General features: G+C 35.5%; 1 protein-coding gene across 13 annotated transcripts in view; it reads left to right on the forward strand.

The window, feature by feature from the left end:
• The first annotated feature begins 3,291 nt into the window (after window positions 1-3,291).
• Window positions 3,292-17,834, forward strand: part of LOC127874917 (ral GTPase-activating protein subunit alpha-1-like) — a 153,022-nt gene continuing 138,479 nt past the window's right edge. For all 13 annotated transcript variants that reach the window (XR_008047174.1, XR_008047173.1, XM_052419604.1 and 10 more), the window contains exons 1-3: window positions 3,292-3,503; window positions 16,507-16,617; window positions 17,172-17,221. Coding sequence is in view for 11 of the 13 variants with exons in the window: in XM_052419604.1 (XP_052275564.1) it covers window positions 3,377-3,503; window positions 16,507-16,617; window positions 17,172-17,221 (288 nt within the window). In the remaining 2 variants the exon portion in view is untranslated. The remainder of the gene's footprint in view (window positions 3,504-16,506; window positions 16,618-17,171; window positions 17,222-17,834) is intronic.

A 17,834-nucleotide genomic window follows, 5' to 3' on the forward strand; every position in this document is an offset into this window, starting at 1 on the left:
CCGCAGTGAATTTTCGAACTGTAATCTTTACCGGATAGACTGCGAACATTTACTTACTGTATATCGGTTGAAGGTGGTTTACTTCGATATTCACTGCGTATGCACTTAAACGCACATTTATTTCTATCAATTCATTTATTTGTTTCAGTACATATGCACGTATTTCGATTAGTATATGAAACATATACGCGATATGAAAACTTTTTACGAAAAAAAGTATAATGATGCTAAATCTTATCATATTAACGCTAATATAAAATGAAAAAGCAAAAGCTTATGATAGAACCTTTTTAGTACATAAGTTAATACTATGGAGGATAACCAGTTATGTTTTTTATGCGGACAAAAGTATTTATACAATTGTGTATTATTCGTAATGTATCGTTTGCAAATTTTTCGAACTAACCGGTTGTAATTGTGCATCCATCAGCGTTTAAACCTTTTTTTCTAGGCACAATGTAAATTGGAATGGCATTTTCGTACATACATCCATATTTACATACAAAAATAAACTCATCTTCACTATCTTATTTCATGTTATTATAACAATTACAGTAATGTTCGTTTCGATAAATCATACAGTTCGAATGCGGAAGAAAATATCGGCGGAAGAAAATAGTTCATAACTAAGAAACATAAGTTCTTTGTTTTTAGGTGGTACATCTAATCATAAAACATAAAACATATATTTAAATGCACGAAATTAATTGGACAAATTAATACTGTAGATTTATACCATTCCTGTTTACATGTTATAATTTCAATTAATCTAAGATAATAATTGAATGCTTCAAACTTGACAGACTGGTCAGAGCACAGATTATTAAATTTAGTGTCTACAAGATTTTATCATAAATCCCAGTTGAAACGGCCGTTGTGGCAATCCTGTTATTAACACTAGTTGATAAATGATCGGATTATTATAATATCATTTTGGTTTACCTTAAACCAATATGTTGACATATCGATGGAAAAAGATGGGTATCTGTCTGATTGTCCATAAAACGCTATTTATTGTTTTAAAGTCGTACAGATCTTTAACAGCACCTTTTCCAATGCTTAAGCTTTTGTATTGCGCTATACATGCATGGTTAAGTATATATTCCGAAAAATCATTAAACAATATCAATGGTATTTTTGGCAAACTGCATAACTATTATTGGTAATAAAAAATGTATTACCTTAACTAAAATAACATAAAAATATATTGGTTTAAAGTAAAATTCTCCTAATAATTAAAACCAGTTCCAATATAATGATCTAGTTAACAACGTTTACGACTTGTATTTGATGACCATCAGATGTCATTTTTCAGGTGGCTATATGGTCCACCTTGTTTGCGAAATACGATTATTAAAAGTCGTCAAATGGAATAAAACAAACCACGAAGCGAACATAGTTAGCCCGAACCAGGAGAATGACAGTTGGACGCTTTACACAAGACCGCCCGTTTCACCCTTTCCTACGGACTCCAAGTTTAACGCTGCTCAAAAAGAGGATATCAATGGTTTTTGCTTCAAAGACCGACCATTGTGTTTTAAGACGGAATGCTGAAGAACGAGGACAAACATTCAGTTCAAACATTTGTTTAAAATCTTTAAAAGTAGTTAGACACGTTTAGTAAACGGAAGCGGACAAATATTTATTTTAAAGACGCGTTCGAAGTCTGCAGATGTACACAAAGATCGACGTCTTAAGCAAAAGACTACGAGAACATTTAAACAACTAATTATTCGTCGCTTTGTATGCTAAATGACCATGATGGACTGCTACCGGTATGCAATTATGGTTATATTACCTTTAGAATCGTAAAGCGTAAATAGCTCATGTGTGTGGGTGAGTGGGTGTGTGTTTTGAAGTTCGTGATGTCCTTCCGCGCCCGATACTGCGCCATGCGAGGATCCCGAGTGTGTCCCATCACTCTAATCACATAATTAACTAACTCACGAAAGTTAAGACGAAGAGCTATTTGTGTTTTAATGAATGACGCCTGAGATTGGAGTAGCCTTGTGTTGTGTGTGGGTGAGTGGCAGCGTACATAAACCTCTGGTGCCAGGTATGGTGACGACTAACCAAACTCACATGCGCCGGAAACAGGGAAACAGGCATTGAATCTGGGTTGCCCATGTGTAAGGCGTGTCTACCAAACATTAGGATAACACGAAACAAGTGTTAATTTCCACGTGTGTATTTTGTGATTAATACTGGGTTAAGTGTAAGTTTGAACTTGCCATCAATTGGCTTAAACGACCATTGTTTCGCGTTGACCATTCCACGACAGTGTCTCCAGTTTTTAACATTATTTTATGTTTATGTTTTTGCTGCAATCATGCATCATATAAGCGAATGGTCACTTGCTTCAAAAATCAACTGGAGGTAACTTTTCAATTCTCTCCCGATGATGTCTCTGAAGTTCAAGTTCCCAACAATATTGTTGAAGTGTGTCCTCCGAACGGGTGTCGTGGCTTATGCGATGTTTGTTGATTCCGAAGATACAATGGATGTCATTTACCACGATTTTTCTCGAACGAATGAGCAAGTACCAATTTGTCTCCTCCGTACCTAGTTTTCAAGAATTGTATCAAAACGAACCATTTTATCACTTTAAAGAAAAAGTCTGTATATGCCAATCGAGTTCGGGTCTTATTAAATGGTATATGGTGTCGAGTTTTTGCTACTATGCTTTTGAGTCTGGCATATATAAGATTGATTTAGGATGCCTGATGTGATGAACAAATATTGGTTTTTTGTTAACCTATAGTCAATTAAGAACACACGAATGTTATACACCGGATATTTTGAATTTCAATATACAGTAAGAAAGAAAACGCATTGCTTTACAACCAATAAAACAAATGAAAACGCGCATGCCTGCATCGCTCGCCCGCCCGTCCGCCCGCCCATCCGTCCGCCCATCCGTCTGTCCGTCCATACGTCCGTCCCACCGTCTGTCAAACTCATTTAAGTTCATCAGCGTTGTGAAGCCAACAGTCAGTGTGTAAGGTAAACTTCATAATAATGCAGGAGTATGAAGCCTGGAAAGATAAAAACGCTCCCGGACTGTTTTTTTTTTATTGTACTTGAGAGGTTTTAACATTTATTCTGAAATTGTTTACTTTAAAAACACTTAAAAAACACAATATGTTATTTTTAGAATTCAGGATAAATGTGATATTTATTAAACATCTGCATTTGCTTTTTTTTTACACTTTTCACAAAAGTACCGGAATATACGGTTGTATGAATGTAGGAGCCGGGTTTTGACTGACGTACGTTATGCGCATGCCCAGGTAAACATCCGCCATGAAGAAAGAACCACTGTCAAATTGCAGACGAGATGTGATGAATTAAAAAGGTTTTATGCACATACGTCCCAATGTCGTCGGCATTGGCGAGGCTGAGAAAGTCTAATAAAGATGGGGACATTAAAAAAGCTGCACAAAAAGTCTCTGATCCAAAGAAAGATACCATTACCAGATTAAGACATCTAAGAACAGTGCTGGGTAAAGTCATAACATTGACTATTTAAATCAGTTCAAAATATAAACTTCATGTATAATGTAACAATGAAGCAATATTAGTGGATGTATTGAGCATAGATTCTTGTTCAAGCTGATAGAAATTCTGATTGTAATGTTTGTTTACATAAACAACTCCAGCAAAGATGCACATTCCCCATCAAACGAGTTATTGAAATACCCAAATATTAATAATCCATACATGCCTGACGTCTCGAGTTTGGCAGGACAGTCCCCTTTTGGGATGTTTGTCGATGTGACACAATTTGTCCCAACATTTGTAAAAAACAACATACGTTCTATAAGATCACACTAAAATATGCTATTCAAGCTCTGTCTTGCTGAAATGGGTACTGGAGGTTTTGGTAAATAACAAGTTTGGTAAATTGTATTTATATAGTAAATGCCTTGGAGGCTTCCGGTAAAATGGATTTTTATAGAGTCAGGGCATACATGCCATAAATTTTAAGGTCCAAAGCGGGACATTCCATTTAAAATTGTCGGGACATTTGACCAAAAAACAGGACACCTACAACGATCTATCATTCCACCTTTACTGTAGTCAGTATAGTACTAACAAAAACTCTTGATACTTTTATTCAAGACATAAAACATCTGATATGAAGCATGAAATCTTAAACATAACAATAACAGTTTTATTAAATAAGACAATAGCAAACAACGAAGATAATATTCATCTTTTTAGAGTACAAAATCTGGAACATTACGACAGCAATACTCATTATATTACTTTCAATGGCAAATATTAACGCAGGGGAGGTTATCCAGTACACTGAAAGTACGGGTTACAGTAAACTAGCTACCGAACAGTTACATCAGCTTAATGCGCGGCCGTACACATTTCCGAGGTAGGTTTTTGGTGGAAGCAAACCGTCTTTGTGTTCATTTTAACTGCCAACAACTTAATTGGAGTAGGGTCAAACTGTCATGCATAGCACCTCGTTGTTTTTATTACAATAACACCCAATTACACTAGACAGGATGGGTATCACTTATTGGACTATTTGTTGCGATTTTGGTATATTTCACATTCGGTTTATCCCGCTATTTTGGAACTAAACATTGAATGTAAAAGACTCATTAATGACGTAGAGTTAATTTTACAAAACAATTGTTTTGTAAACCGTTTCAAACAAAGACACAAAAAAACATTTTCAACATTTATTTCATTATAATACAACTATCGATAGCAATAAGCGACCACTATCTGAAGACCACCATGGTGTGAATGCCTGATAAAATCAATAATTAGCCGATAAATCGCTGATAAGGTGTCATAAACAACACTGGTACACACGAGAAGTAGAATCCGATTGTTAATTGGGGGCAATAAAGGGATTAGCGGTGGTAAGTGTAAGCGAAACGGAGCTTGAAGCGCGTAATTTTATTGGGAACCTATAGACCTTACATCGTTTTTTAACGAATGTCGGGACAAATCTTCTCATATAGGGACACCGGGACAAAGGGCCAAAAAGCGGGACTGTCCCGCCCAGATCGGGACGTCTGGCATGTATGAGTCAGGGATGTAAAATAACGGTCGCCCACTTCGCATTGGCGACTGTATTTAAGCCTCGGGCAAATGGAATCTCCAAAATACTCGCCCGATCGCCGGCAACCTCATAACTAGATCAGCCAGTGCTTTGATTAGGTAACAGGTGCTAATCTGGTTGTCATGTTAATAGACTGTGCGTTCATTTAATAATGATAGAAATGCTGCGCTTTATGCTTGAACTGTAACCAGTCTGCAGTGTACGTGAGGTAATGTTTATCAGGACACCGTTTATATTCCCGCATTATGAGGTCCTCAAAACAAATCGACATTTGTAACTTTTAAGGAGGGAATAATTGCATGTCTGATTGCCCCTGACAAGTAAAAGTTGGGTCCGGGCAAGTTATTTTTTAATCTAATTGTCTGCCCGGGCAAGTGCAAAAAAGAACAAAGAAAAATGAGTGTTTCTGTGGTTAAATAGTACAAAAAATCACTAATGATGTGCCCAATGCACGAATTTACTTGGGGATTGTTGTTTGCGGAAGTCCAAACTAACTACGCATGGTGCGCATGGATTTCCAAACTTATTTTCAGAAACACCGTCAATGGCTTGGGATTCCAAACATCGGCTTTCAAATGCTTCTGTGTTTACAGCGTTTTTTTTCACCTGTTTGGGAACAGGTCCTGTCCCCTAGAAATTGGGAATTTTTGAGTCGCGAAATCCTTCAAATTGGGAATTTTTGCGTCGTGAAATCCATCAAATTGGGAAATATCAAAAATCATACAAATACATCAACTGGAATCTATTTTATGTAGTAAACAATGCTTTTATACACTTATCAATGGCATTCTGGGATAGGGTAGATCATAAGTCTGTATAACAAATACCAGTTTATTAAAAAAAAACAATTGAACTGGTTTTCCAGATATCGGGAATTACCGTCTGACTCCATATGCCCATTAAATGAAGATAATGCATAACAAATCTTACGTCATGTTTCCCGATGTTGCTTGAAATTGAACATGCTTCAACGGTATCTGCTGATAGTTGCATGTTCGAACGTGAACAAACACATTCAAATAATTAAGTCACTGAAGTTGAGTGACTGAACATAGCAGATGTGTTTATATTTATAAGGGTTGGCTGCAGCAACTTTTCACCGCAATTTGTTACAACGTTCACCACAGCGAAACAGGAAGCCTTTGTTCTGGTCGTCTGGATCGAATTTAAGAGCGTTGGCAGTTATCGATTAAAAAGGTTAAGAAACACTATATTTGGCATTTGTATTAAGCGTCAAATTTGGGATTTTCGAATCGATACGAGGCCGTTTTTATATAAACTATTTGGGATAAGACCGTTTTCTAAATTGGGAAGGGTCCGTCGGCGATTTTGGGACCAGGTCCGGTCCCGATTGGGAACAGGGCCGTTTACCGGACCCGTTCAAAGAAGGAAAAAAAAACGCTGGTTTATCTTTTTCATTACTTTTCAGTTACAAATAACATTGTTGGTGTTTTCAGTCACGCAGAAAACTACTAAAATTATATACTATATAAAAATACAATAAATTGTATATATATATATATATATATATATATATATATATATATATATATATATATATATCAATTTCATATTTTGCGACATACAAATGTACATTTTCAACAATATTTTGCTTTACGTCAATTCACATTTTTGTTTAGGTTCAGATGTTGTGTACAGTACTGTTAGCAGACGAGAAATGTCTAGTTTATTTAGCTTTGACTTATAAGTAACTGTAAGTCAAACATTGGCACAAATCTACATTTAGACTTAAATTAGACTTTAATTGATGTAATCATTTTGTTTAATGTGCAAAAATAAAAAAGGTTTTGTGGTGTATCATTTTGATCTTTATTAAAAAATATGAGGTTTACAGTTAATGTGATATTTTATGTTTGGGCAAGTGGCTTTATGTTCAGGGCAAGTAGATTTTCTAAGTACTTACCCGGCAGGGCAGGTTGGTTTTTAGGTTAATGTTGAGCCCTGAATTGTAAGGATAATAAAGATAGTGATACACCAAAATCTGACCAAATAAACAAACGAAAGCTAGAACAAAAGAATTATGAGCAGTCAAAAAGAAAACATCAGGTATACGTTTCAAACTGGATAGTTTTATTGAAAATAAAGTTGACAATTTTGACTTAACGAATTTAATAGTTGGTCATTGTGTTGGATAATATGTAAGACATGAATGATTTAGGACAATGGGTGAATAAAAGGTGAACAACTAGGTTATTTTTGGTCATATTGTTTACTTACAGACAAAATTAGAATAGCTTGTCAAGTAAACAATTGTATTGTTTTTAACACAAATAGTAATTATACATATTTGCTATGAAAAATGCAGGGCGACCACAAAATCAGTAAGGGCGACCTGCTTTTATAAGCTGGTGGCCCTGCAGGGCAAGTTGCTTTTAGCAAAATTTTACACCCCTGAGAGGTATACCTACAATGAGGTTTTAATGACACCTATTATTGGCTTACAATAACATCATGAGGTGCATATGTTTGCAAACTGGGGATTAATTTTGAAAATATTAATTAATGCTATGCCTACTGTAAAGAATTAAAGGGGCATGAATGAGCTGCCACTAAACTTTTTAAAAGGAATACTTTTAGTTGATTGTAGGTACCAAACCAAACAATGTAGATTGAATTTAAAATGTAAAATTATTGAAAGTAAATTTACGATTTAAATAAATCAATCCTTTTTTTAGCTCACCTGAGCGATAGCTCGGGGTGAGCTATTGTGATCACTCAGCGTCCGGCGTCCGTCCGTCTGTCTGTCTGTAAACAATTTGTAAACATCTTCTTCTACTAAACCATTGAGCCAATTTCAACTAAATTTCATGTGGAGCATCCCTAGGTCATGGGACAAAAGAATTGTTTAAAAAAAATTGATCACATAACCAAGATGGCCGCCATGACCATATCTGGTAAAAACCTTAAAAAATCTCCTTGTCAGATACCGCTCATCAGATTTTCAAAAAATTTCACAGGGATGACCTTTGAAGGCTCCCCTGAAAAAGTTGTTCAAAGAAATTTGATTCGTCAAAAAATATAGCCGCAGGAGCTCGTTAAACTTTGCATGTTTATTCGTGTTTGCCTATTTTGTGAAAACTTTCAAAAATCTTCCACATTTTTTGTCCGATCCTTTCCAAATTTGCACAGTGTCTTTATATAAATGAGGACAAGAACCCTACAAAAAATGAGCATTATTGGTCCATGAAGTACAGAATTACCTCCCCTTGAATTGAGAAAATGGTGTTTATGCAATAAAGTCCACATTTTTCATCCAATTCTTTCCAAACTTGTAAGGATTTAGCATGGTTCAAACAAGGGAAACAACTACGGTTTATGCATGTTCTTTTTATTACAGATTTGCCTCCCTTTAATTCATTCAAAATCTCATTTTACAGCAGAGATTCCAAATCTGACCTGTAAATGAGCCCCATATTTACTGCCAGTGCTAGGTTACCTTTTCCCATTTGATCATTCTTAAGTATTGGTCTTGTAATGCTGCTTCTGCTACTGCTACTGCTACTACTACTACTACTACTACTATTACTACTACTACTACTTCTACTACTACCACTACTACAACTACTACTACTACTACTACTACTACTACTACTACTACTACTTCTACTACTACTACTAGTACTACTACTACTAGTACTACTACCACCACCACCACCACCACACCACCACCACCACCACTTCTACTACTCCTGCCACTACTACTACTACTTTTACCACTACTACTACTACCACTACTACTACCACTACTACTACTACTACTACTACTACTACTACTTCTACTACTACTACTACTACTACTACTACTACTACTACTTCTACTACTACTACTACTACTTCTACTACTACTACTACTACTACTACTACTACTACTACTACTACTACTACTACTACTACACCACCACCACCACCACCATTCACAGTGACAAAAAAACGTATTCACACAATGGCTGCTACTACAACTTATAGCCCATATAGGGGGGCATGCATGTTTTACAAACAGCCCTTGTTTCTATGGGATTTTAACCACAACTGTTTATGTTTATCTCCGACACATTTTTTAGGTCACCTGTCATGAAGTGACACAGGTGAGCTTATGTGATCGTGTGATGTCCGGCGTCCGTTGTGCGTGCCTGCGTGTGTCCGTGCGTCCGTCCGTCAACAATTTGTTTGTGTAGACAGTAGAGGTCACAGTTTGCATCCAATCTTGATGAAATTTTGTCAAAATGTTTATCTTGATGAAATCTGGTTTGGGATTGTATTTGGGTCATCTGGGGTCAAAAACAAGGTCACTAGGTCAAATAATACATGTAGAACAACCTTCTGTAGACAATAGAGGTCACAGTTTTCATCTAATCTTTATGAAATTTTGTCAGAATGTTTATCTTGATGAAATCTGGGTTGGGATTTTATTTGGGTCATCTGGGGTCAAAAACTAGGTCACTAGGTCAAATAATAGAAAAACCTTGTGTAGACATTAGAGATACAGTCTTCATCCAACCTTTATGAAATTTGGTCAGAATTCTTTATGAAATCTGGGTGGGATTGTATTTGGATCATATGGGGTAAAAATCTAGGTCAAATAAATAGAAAAACCTTGTGTTGACAATAGAGGTCACAGTTTTCATCCAATATTTATGAACTGTGGTCAGAATGTTTATCTTGATGAAATCTGGATTGGGATTGTATTTGGGTCATCTAGAGTCAGGAACTAGGTCACTAGGTCAAATCATAGAAAAACATTGTGTAGACAATAGAGGTCATAGTTTTCATCTGATCTTAATGAGTCAGGTGAGCTCTTGCAATGGGAGGCCACCCAGGGGTTTTTAGCCTTATATAACAGGGGCCTATTAAAGGCCCCTAATCCTAATTGAAAATTTCTTTAAAATCTTGCAGATTTCCCAAAAAATCCTAACTTACACCAGCTTTTTCATTTCCCAAAGCAGTAATTTTAGCTAGATTTCTTCCCAAATTAGCAATGTCTTCCCAAAATACAAAGGCTAGGGCCTTTTCCCAATGAAGCCAGGAAAACCCCTGCCACCTCTTGTAAGAGCCAAATTTTGAATTTCATAAATTCTGCTACTGTTTTTTATTATCAAAATTGTACATATTACAATACACCATCAGCGCCCGAGCGCAGAATACTGCGCTTGGCCGCTAAAAAAATTGTTGATTGCATCAAATTAAAGGTCAAATTCTGAGTGCCCTTTATATATAACAATGTTTTATTATTTCATTCTGGTTGAGAAAAACTAAAGAAAAAACAATGTATAACATATAATATGTGTTAATAATAAAATTAATTAATAAAGTTAATAAATAAAAAGAAATATAATGATACACTTGATGTTTATAATTTTGTTAAGTGCGCGTGCATCTGAACGTTGAGTTAAGCGAGAGATGCGAATTAAATAACACATAATTAAAAACTGATAAAAATGACTTCTAACATAAGGCCAGCAGACCCGAATGAATATACTTCATTTATTCCAATCAGGTAAATAACAAATACCATAATAAAACAGGGGAAGTCTACACTGTGTATAATAAGCAACCTGCTGTCACAGTGATGATCCCTATCTTATCAGCTCAATACACAGGCACCTGGCTACTGTAATGGAAAAATTGGATGTACGGTCAAAATAACATATACTTACCCAATTATTTTATTTATACCACAAATAAACATTCTTTGATGTCACCACCAGTTAAATTTTTTGTAAACATGGCCTGTTCGTAAAAAATCAGCCAACTGTATTAAAGCATTTTCACGATCTAAACATACATATTTCGATTATTTATAGAAAAATAAACTTGATAACATACCCCAATCTCAATATTTAGCAAATTAATAAGGCATATCAGGACCTAAATATAAACTTGTAATATATAAATTACCTCCCTTGATTTGAATATTAATAGGTTGCAAGCCTGGGTAATTAAAATGAACACTTTGCAAACATCTCCCAATTGATAACATCAACTCCGTACGTTTTAATCGGATAATTTAATTAGTGCCAAGCAACTCAATTAGTGTACACGCTTATCGACTAAAGGTGTGATAATCCCTATTTATACCAATTTACCGAAACCTCTGCGGCATTTACTATATAAATCCAATTTACCGAACTTTTTATTTACCGAAACCTCCATAACAAGCTTAAATTACCATCGCTAATCCCTTTATTGCCCCCTATTAACAAACCATATCTACTAGTCTAGCGATCCAGTGTTGTTTTTGACACTTTATCAGTGATTTATCGGCAAATTACTGATTTTATCGGGCATTCACACCATGGTGTTTTTAGCTCACTGTCACGAGGTGACATGGTGAGCTTATGTGACTGTGTGATGTCCGGTGTGCGTGCGTGTGTGCGTGCGTGCCTGTGTCTGTCAACAATTTGTTTTTGTAGACAGTTGAGGTCACAGTTTTCATCCAATCTTTATGAAATTTGGTCAGAATGTTAATCTTGATAAAATCTATGTTGGGATTGTATTTGGGTCATCCGGGGTAAAAAACTAGGTCACTAGGTCAAAAACTAGGTCACATAATAGGTCAAATAATAGAAAAACCTTGTGTAGACAATAGAGGTCGCAGTTTTCATCCAATCTTTATGAAATTTGGTCAGAATGTTTATCTTGATGAAATCTGGGTTGGGAGGATTGTATTGGGGTCATCTGGGGGTCAAAAACTAGGTCACTAGTTCAAAAACTAGGTCAAATAATAGAAAAACCTTGTGTAGACAGTAGAGGTCACAGTTTTCATCCAATCTTTATGAAATTTGGTCAGAATGTTTATCTTGATGAAATCTGGGTTGGGATTGAATTTGGGTCATCTGGGGTCAAAAACTAGTTCACTAGGTCAAAAACTAGGTCAAATAGTAGAAAAACATTGTGTAGATAGTAGAGGTCACAGTTTTCATCCAATTTTTGAAATTTGGTCCGAATGTTTATCTTGATATAATCTGGGTTGGGATTGTATTTGGGTCTCCTGGGGGTCAAAAACTAGGTCACTAGGTCAAAAACTAGGTCAAATAATAGAAAAACCTTGTGTAGACAATAGAGGTCGCAGTTTTCATCCAATCTTTATGAAATTTGGTCAGAATGTTTATCTTGATGAAATCTGGGTTAGGATTGTATTTGGGTCATCTGAGGTCAAAAACTCGGTCACTCGGTTAAATAATAGAAAAAACTGTCAACAACTTGTGTAGACAGTATAGAGGTCACAGTTTTCATTCAATCTTTATGAAATTTGGTCAGAATGTTTATCTTGATGAAATCTGGGTTGGGATTGTATTTGGGTCATCTGGGGTCAAAAACTAAATCACTAGGTAAAAAACTAGGTCACTAGGTCAAATAATAGAAAAACCTTGTATAGACAATAGAGGTCGCAGTTTTCATCCAATCTTAATGAAATTTGGTCAGAATGTTTATCTTGATGAAATCTGGGTTGGATTGGGATTGTATTTGGGTCATCTGGGGTCAAAAACTAGGTCACAAGGTCAAATAATAGAAAAACCTTGTGTAGACAATAGAGGTAAAAGTTTTCATCCAATCTTTATAAAATTTGACCAGAATGTTTATCTTGATGAAATCTGGGTTGGGATTGTATTTGGGTCACCTGGGGTCAAAAACTAGGTCACTAGGTCAAATTATGGAAAAACTTGTGTAGACAATAGAGGTCACAGTTAACATCTAATCTTATGAAATTTGGTCAGAATGTTTATCTTGATGAAATCTGGGTTAGGATTGTATTTGATTAGTCAGGTGAGCGATTCAGGGCCATCATGGCCCTCTTGTTTATGATAGGGGTCGCTTATTGCTAGCGAAAGATGCATCGTAGTGAATTAAAAGCAAACTGCTTTTGTAATTCATGGCCAAAATCGAGTCCAAAGATACTATTATGTGGTATTCTGTGTATTATACCACCTGAGGCTTAAAAACCTGTCAAAACACCAGTTTTGTATATCAAAAAAATTGAGCGCTAACCGATACATATTATCTAAATATACTTTTGTTTTTGACCATAGTTTGTACATATTGCATCAATCTAAATTTAGAGTAATTGATAATTGGTATAATAAAAACAGTGCGTGCACATCGCTTTGAACGATTATGCATGCCTCTGTCCTAAATTGAACTCAAATAGAGGCATGTCCCAATTTCACGTAATGGATTCATCCGCATATGTCTGTTTACTTGAGGAAAATGGAGAACGTGTGTGTTCATGAAATTCTTACACACATTTATTGTCAATATTTGCCAGAAATAATGAGGACTGACAAGTTTTTCACGCCTTTATTGACATTACACAACAGATTAACAACAATTAGCTGTGGAAGATCGATTAACTCCAAGCAATTAAAATCGGTTAAATGGACGGATAAAGCAATGAAGCTGTGATCGTCGCCATCTTTGTACCGGATTGCCGAATTTCGAATTTTAGATTTCCAGTTTGCGAAGTCCTTTTTTGCCAATTCTCAATAGGCAGAATATTCATTATTTCGGTTATTTAGAATGTATCCTAGTTTTTAGAATGCATATTTCCGAAATAAAATTGGGACTTTCTTCTGTATTATCTGGGACGTCCAAAATGTAAGGCTTGGAAGTCAGGACTTTCAACTTTTGAAAGCTAGTGGAAGTGCTGTCCATCTATAGTTAAATGTGTATTCTAAGAGTTAACAACAAAAACTGCATTTGAATTGACATTGTTTTGACGAAATACTGGCTAAACTTTGCTCCTTGTAGTAATCTGTATCAATTCATGTACAATGGTTTTCATGATATCTTTCCTTCTGATTGGTTACTAATGTTTGTCAATATGCACATGTGCTTGTTCTGGAAAAAGTATCTTAATGGAAAAACGAAACTCTTGCTCATGTTTTTCTTAAAATATTTTTACATTTTATTAAAAATTAGTGGCATATGAAACATTATTTTTATGTCCCCCACTATAGTAGTGGGGGACATATTGTTTTTGCCCTGTCTGTTGGTCTGTTGGTTGGTTGGTTGGTTTGCGCCAACTTTAACATTTGCAATAACTTTTGCAATATTGAAGATAGCAACTTGATATTTGGCATGCATATGTATCTCATGGAGCTGCACATTTTGAGTGGTGAAAAGTCAAGGTCAAGGTCATCCTTCAAGGTCAAAGGTCAAATATATGGGTCAAAATCGCTCATTAAATGTACACTTTAACAGTATTTCAATATTCAAGATAGCAACTTGATATTTGGCATGCATGTGTATCTCATGGAGCTGCACATTTTGAGTGGTGAAAGGTCAAGGTCATCCTTCAAGGTCAGATGTCAAATATATGTGGCCAAAATCGCTCATATTATGAGTACTTTTGCAATATTGAAGATAGCAACTTGATATTTGGCATGCATGTGTATCTCATGAAGCTGCACATTTTGAGTGGTGAAAGGTCAAGGTCAAGGTCGACCTTCAAGGTCAGAGGTCAAATATATGTGGCCCAAATGGCTAATTTTATGAATACTTTTGCAATATTGAAGATAGCAACTTGATATTTGGCATGCATGTGTAGCTCATGGAGCTGCACATTTTTAGTGGTGAAAGGTCAAGGTCAAGGTCATCCTTCGAGGTCAAATATATGGGTCAAAATTGCTCATGTAATGTCATTTCTGCAATATTGAAGCTAGCAATTTTATATTTGAAATGCATGTGTATCTCATGGAGCTGCACATTTTGAGTGGTGAAGGGTCAAGGTCAAGATCATCCTACAAGGTTAAACGTTATATAGGGGGACATTGTGTTTCACAAACGCATCTTGTTTTTTACTATTAATCCATAAAGAAACTTTCATAATTGTGTGTTATGTAATTTTAAAATCAAAGCATCACCCTGGAATAAACATGACCTTCTTTCCAATGAACACTGGAAATTAGGGCTGCAACGAATCCAAAAATTATGTTCGGATCCGAATCCAAATATGGTTTTTTACAGTTTTTCGGATCCGGATTCCTCAGATAAGAGAAAATGAGAATTTTCTGTCTTAATTAAAGATATCAATGTTTTATAAATTAACTACAAAACAATAAACATTGTTTAACAAAAAACATAACAAAGTTCTCGTTTAACATTGTAGCAATGTCAAAATAAAACAAAACCTTAACACTTATTCACTTTATAGTTTGCTCTTTAACATACACTTTTCACTGTTCATACAGTTAGATGTTTGTTTTCACAAAAATTAACATATCAATATTGTCCGGGTCCAGGCAAGCCCTACGAGCACTGACGAGGTCTCCTGCTGTGGCGAAGATTCTCTCACTGAGCACTGAGGTTCCTTGCATCACAAGATAGCATTTAAACTTAGTATATGACGAAAGATGCTTTCAAGACATTACATGATGCAGGAACACAATTTGACAGGTCGTGAAATATGCAAAATTTACCTGAATAACATTCCAGCCACACTGGATCCACTACCGTTGCTTTTAATACAACTCAGAAATAAGGATTGAAAACTTACTTATTGCCATTAGGAATTGAATTAATGTGTAAATCCTCCGTGATTTCAAATTAGTTTTGCTTTTGGGGCTCATAACGGAATGTCCAATGGCATTATTATACAATAAAAGCCGAAGGATCTCGAATGATCTGCTATTTGACTGTCACACGTCAATAAAAATCGACTTTTATACGTATCTTTATATTTTAAACAGAACCAGTATGTTTGAAAAACAAAATACTCGTGAAAACAGAGGTAGATTACATACAACTATGAAAATAAATATTCGGAACCGAAATTTCCAGGGGTGGATCCGTACCCGCGAATCTGAAGTTGGATCCGATATCATCGGATATTTCGGGTACCCGTTGCAGCCCTACCGGAAATCATGAGAACGATCGTCGTCATAGTCATGGATAACCATCAAATAAATTACAACTTGGAAAACACAATATCGTTTCAGCACTTCTTTAGGGTTTTTCGTTAAAGTCACTATACAATGAGCGGGCCGATACTATGAGAATGAGGGTTAAATTTCAAGGAAATATCAACTTTAAAGTGTTTTTTTTATGTGATACCAAATTTTAAACCAAAAGTAGAATATCCCAAGGTTCTGAGTCTGTGCCCTACAAAGATTGTATTGCCCATGCAGATGATGTGACATTGTACTTGCAGCATAGTAATCGTGAGTTCAAGGCGATTGACAAGAGCACTGAGTCTTTGTTGCTTAAATTTGTAAATGTCAACCACTGAGAGAAGTTCCTGGTACAAGCAAACATGGGAAAACTCTGAACAGTTAGTTAAGCTATCAATGCAAGAATGACTACAGTTATTGCAACAAATATATTTATAAAAATAGTTATGTGTTTTCAAAATTTCAGTTTATTCTAATTCTATTTAAGTTTGTTTTTTTGCTTTTTTTCAGAAAACTATGAAACAGCAGAAGCAAAAAAGTTCTTTGAGGATTCATACTCTCACATTTATTACATTTTCTTCGACAATTTTGTCACCATTGAAACAGATTTAAAGCAGCGAGGTAAGTTTTTTGGATACCTGTGTGATTATCTCTCTCAGTATTTTAAATACTTTTACTGCATTTATGTCTGTGTGAGCTTTGAATACTTATATGTTACAAATTATTATGTTTATTGTCCCCTACCGGTTTCACCGGAGGCGACTTATGGTTTGCGCTCTGTCTGTTAGTCTATCTGTCTGTTGCACTTTTCTGGATCCTGCGATAACTTTAAAAGTTCTGAATATTTTTTCATGAAACTTGCAACATGGATAGATGGCAATATGGACATTATGCACGTCATTTCATTTTGTTCCTACGTCAAAAATTGTGGTTGCTATGGCAACCAAAAAAAATATTCTGAAAAGGGTGGAATTTCTGACAATGGTGGAGCCGGTAGGGGACCATATTGCTTGACAATAGCCTTGTTTTATTTGTGGTTAATAAATAAATCGCATTTTAATTAATGTTTGATTGTTGATCAGTGTAAAAAAATGGGTTGTGTATGACGTTGAAAGCAATCTATTGTTATGCACTTCTTGTAATGTCCAGTCACTTTATTTTGTGCTTACTTTCAGCTAACAAAACTCACAGAGAAGAACTCGATCACATTTTACTGATATTTGAAGTAAGGAATATTAGTATATCTTAAGTCTATAAATATTTGTTAGGATGATATATATTGTTCATTTTGTCATATCTTTTTACATAAAAATGTTGTATATTACAATCCATCAAACCACATACTTAATAGCAAAAGTATATAGTGTAATTGTAACTGTTCTTGAAATTGTTCATTCCATTTCTTTTGATTCACAATTCAGTCAATGAAAACTGAACCCAGTCTTATACATCTTTTGAAGAGGTCATACTGGAGTTTCTGTGTTGGTAACTTGGTTTGTAAGCGTTTCTCACATGATATTCAAAAGAAGTGCATGTGTGTCACATTTGTTTCTTTAATAAAATTCAAATGGCCATAAGTTGCTTACTAAAGGATACAAGTTTGTCATTCTACGTTTTCAATTGATACACAATTTACATAAACTTAACAAACTTGAAAGGACTAATAGCCTTTGGTGATTTTTGCATCGAATGTTTGTCCTTCTCAAAAACTCATTAGGACATGCTTTGAAGCATTTTTATTATGCTCCCCCAAAATAATTTTTGGGGGGAGCATATAGTCGCCGCTTCGTCTGTCCGTCCGTGTGTCCGTCCGTCCGTGCACAATTTTTGTCCGGGCT

The sequence above is a fragment of the Dreissena polymorpha genome, chromosome 3 (genome assembly GCF_020536995.1).
Source record: "Dreissena polymorpha isolate Duluth1 chromosome 3, UMN_Dpol_1.0, whole genome shotgun sequence".
Classification (NCBI taxonomy): Eukaryota; Metazoa; Mollusca; class Bivalvia; order Myida; family Dreissenidae; genus Dreissena; species Dreissena polymorpha.